The sequence below is a fragment of the Pelophylax lessonae genome (assembly GCF_965119305.1).
Source record: "Pelophylax lessonae genome assembly, chromosome: 4".
In the NCBI taxonomy this organism is placed as follows: domain Eukaryota; kingdom Metazoa; phylum Chordata; class Amphibia; order Anura; family Ranidae; genus Pelophylax; species Pelophylax lessonae.
The window spans coordinates 55,819,408-55,822,716 of NC_138771.1; the positions used below are offsets into that span (position 1 = coordinate 55,819,408).

The following is a 3,309-nucleotide window of genomic DNA, read 5'->3' on the forward strand; positions in this document are numbered from 1 at the left end:
AAAAATAGTTGATGGAGTCGGTAAAAAAAGAAAAAAACCTGTCTAGATTTTTATTGTCTTCCCCCCCCACCAACATAAGGTGAATGAGCAATCTCTCTTTTTCCTCCTTCACTTTGCTGTACAGATCCCTTTGACCTAAATATCAATGTTCATTTACCTTTAAGGACCACCTGGCTGATGGTGTACACATTAGTCCTCAAAAGTGAAAATTAGGCAGTTACTAATAACTGGAAAATATTTTGATTGAGCACATGGAAATTCATTCTGACGCATCTGGTGCATAAACCATAGATTAAATACATGTGCTCGCTCTACTCTGGACTTAATTATTAAACCCCAAAACTAAAATTTAAATATATTGTATCTTACCAATCCTTAAGGCCGGTTTCACACGAGCATTCTCCATGGTCTGCATCCACCTGCTCGGCAGGGGATCATCCCGCTGAGCATCTGGATGACAGGTCTGTGTCCTCTCCGCTATGCAGAGTGGAAACGGACACAGCCCCGCTGTTCTCTATGGAGCTGTCAGATGGACACAGACCACCTGTCCATTTCCATATGACTGTCTTCCGATCCTATCCACTGTTTTTGGTGGACAGGATCAGATGCCGTCGGGTGTCAGCAGACACATGTCCGCTGACATCCACTGCTCCATAGAGAGCAATGGATGGTCCGAAAAACTGACAGCCCATGTGAAACTAGCCTTAATGTGAAACCAGCCTTATTGTGGTGGCTGCATTAGTTACATTTTTTTAGGCTTTTTTCCATTTATTTTCACCTGGTACTCTAACCAGTAACACATGGTACTCCAACCAGTAATACACTTCATGTCTTAGGCTTTCTCCACTCTGAATGGAGGAACAACGGAGACACCTTTAGACAGCAGCACTGTCAATCTGAGGAGATGGTAGCGTTAGATGTACTAGCAGATTTAGATAGACTTGACTAACAAATTAAAAAAACATTTGTTTTCCTTTTGGGACAAAGGTTTTACATACATTAATAAAAGCTGATCACTGCCAAATGGTTTGTCTCAATCCTCTAACTGCTACTTTTGATCTGTTAAAGGAAGTTGAAAAAGAACTCACTTTTTTGGGTTTAATAATGCTGTGTGAGAGTATAGTTACTCTAGTAACAGCTACCAGCCAAAAGTGGGGGCAGAAATATTCTCTACTATGAGATCCTCTGGCCAGTTTGGATAGAGCAGCGTTTAAAATAAGTGATGAATCTCTCATGTTTGGGTATATGTGATATGGGAACCAGCAGAAACCTAGAGACTGCGCAGAGATTGAAGAGGCGATGTTAGCAGGTATAGCTAAAATATACAGTATATGTGCCTTTTGCATTGAAGGAGAGGAAAACAGTAGCCCTCTCCAAATTTTAAATAACACTGTTTTAGATGGCACCTATATAAAGTAAAGATTTTAATAAAGATGTGTGACTAATAAAGGTTTTCAAAGAGATAAATGTAAAACATTAAAAAAATAATAAAGATCTATTGGGACATACATAAATTCATAAAATACTGTATAGCAGCGGGCTCCAAACTGCGGTCCTTTACTTGCTTTATCTGGACCTTGGGGCACTGTTCCTCCCACAGATATAAGGCACCATATCTCCTACTAACACCATTCCTCTCACTGATACCAACAATGGGGCACTACTCCTCCCACTGATACCAACAATGGGGCACTACTCCTCCCACTGATACCAACAATGGGGCACCATTCCTCCTACTGATGCCAACAATGGGTCACTACTCCTCCCACTGACACCAACAATGGGGCACTATTCCTCCCAATGACACCAACAGTGGGGCACTATTCCTTCAACTGACACCAACAATGAGGCACCATTGCTTCCACTGATATAAACGATTGGGAACTATTCTTCCCACTGATACCAAAAGTGGGCCACTATTCCTCCTAATGACACCAATAGTATGACACTATTTCTCCCACTGACACCAGTGATCGAGAATAATTCCTCCCACAGTCTGCCCCCCCCCCCTAAACTCTGGAGGACAGTAAACTGGCCCTTTGTTAAGAAAGTTTGGAGACCTCTGATATATATATATATATATAAATATATATATTGAAATGTATTGATTTTTTTTTTTTGCAGATAAACTAGCTTTTGTTGGCTATAAAGGACATTTCCGCCCAATTTGGACCAAACTGGTAACAAATGCTGAAGCTGCAAAGATTTATCAGGTTGTCCCCTATCCTGTGGAGAAGAAGATGAAATTATGAAACCGATAGGACAAGTTTTTATCACTGTTATCACTGCCAGGCCTGGGAGGTCTGGAGGCTCTGAAAAGAGACACCGGAATGCACAATGTTTCCTCCCGTTGACCTTACAGACTGTGCTTGCGCTGTACGTATTGTACACATTGTACCAGGGTACTGTAGACACAGTGCCCATGGCTTTTATGTGTTTATTATGCCAAGTGCTTGTGACTTTCGCACTGTCCTGTCGTGGTGGAAAATTTGACCTTGTCCTTAGCACATAGTGTATTGATCCAATTTTGTTTTTGTGTTGGGATCACGGTTCTAATACATATTATTTCTAGATGATCTATTTTAACTCACTACTAACAAAAGTGTTAACTTCGTTACACACTCATGCTGGTGACAGTTGTTTATATGATCATAGAGTTTTTCAGGTTTAGAATGATTGTTTGCATCAAACAGGTTTTCCAAAATATTCCATTGTGTTAATATAGTATATGTAACACCTGAATCCTCTACTCAAGGAACACAACCCTTTCTCAAAACAATTGTACGTTAAGGTTTAGATGCCAACTTGGATTGTATCACTATTTGTTCACATTCACATGTACAAAGAGCGTGATTGGGATCTCGTATGATGGGGCAATTTGTGAAAACTTGGGTCAAATCAGAGAAATTTGCTGCAGATAGCGAGCAACAAGATAGATGTTTTTGTTATTTTCTAGCAATGACTGGAAGAAAAAACTAATTTGGAATGTATTGGTAACAACATTCAGTAATCTGGTGTAACTAACATATCAGATTAATAAAAACTGGATGGAACAAGAGTAGACGCCTTGCCAATTCAATGCAACAAAGGTAAGCTTACCTACCTAATAAAACTTTTACCGGTGGAATCGGTGAAATGATTGTCTCCTATAGACAGTTCAGGCATTTTTCTACTTCCAATTTTGCCAAATTGCTTCCAAAGAATTGTTTTATCTTATAGTAAGTATAGACAGACTTATTTTAATTGGCGATCGTGTAAAGGGTAAGCCAAAAAAACAAAACAAAAAAAAATCACGTTAAACGAAATGTA

General features: G+C 39.6%; 1 protein-coding gene across 2 annotated transcripts in view; it reads left to right on the forward strand.

Moving 5' to 3' along the window:
- CEMIP (cell migration inducing hyaluronidase 1) overlaps window positions 1-2,981 on the forward strand; it is a 94,564-nt gene extending 91,583 nt beyond the window's left edge. For both annotated transcript variants that reach the window (XM_082253216.1, XM_082253217.1), the window contains exon 28: window positions 2,125-2,981. In XM_082253216.1, coding sequence (XP_082109342.1) covers window positions 2,125-2,252 — 128 coding nt within the window. In that variant the 3' untranslated portion in view covers window positions 2,253-2,981. The remainder of the gene's footprint in view (window positions 1-2,124) is intronic.
- Window positions 2,982-3,309: the final 328 nt, after the last annotated feature.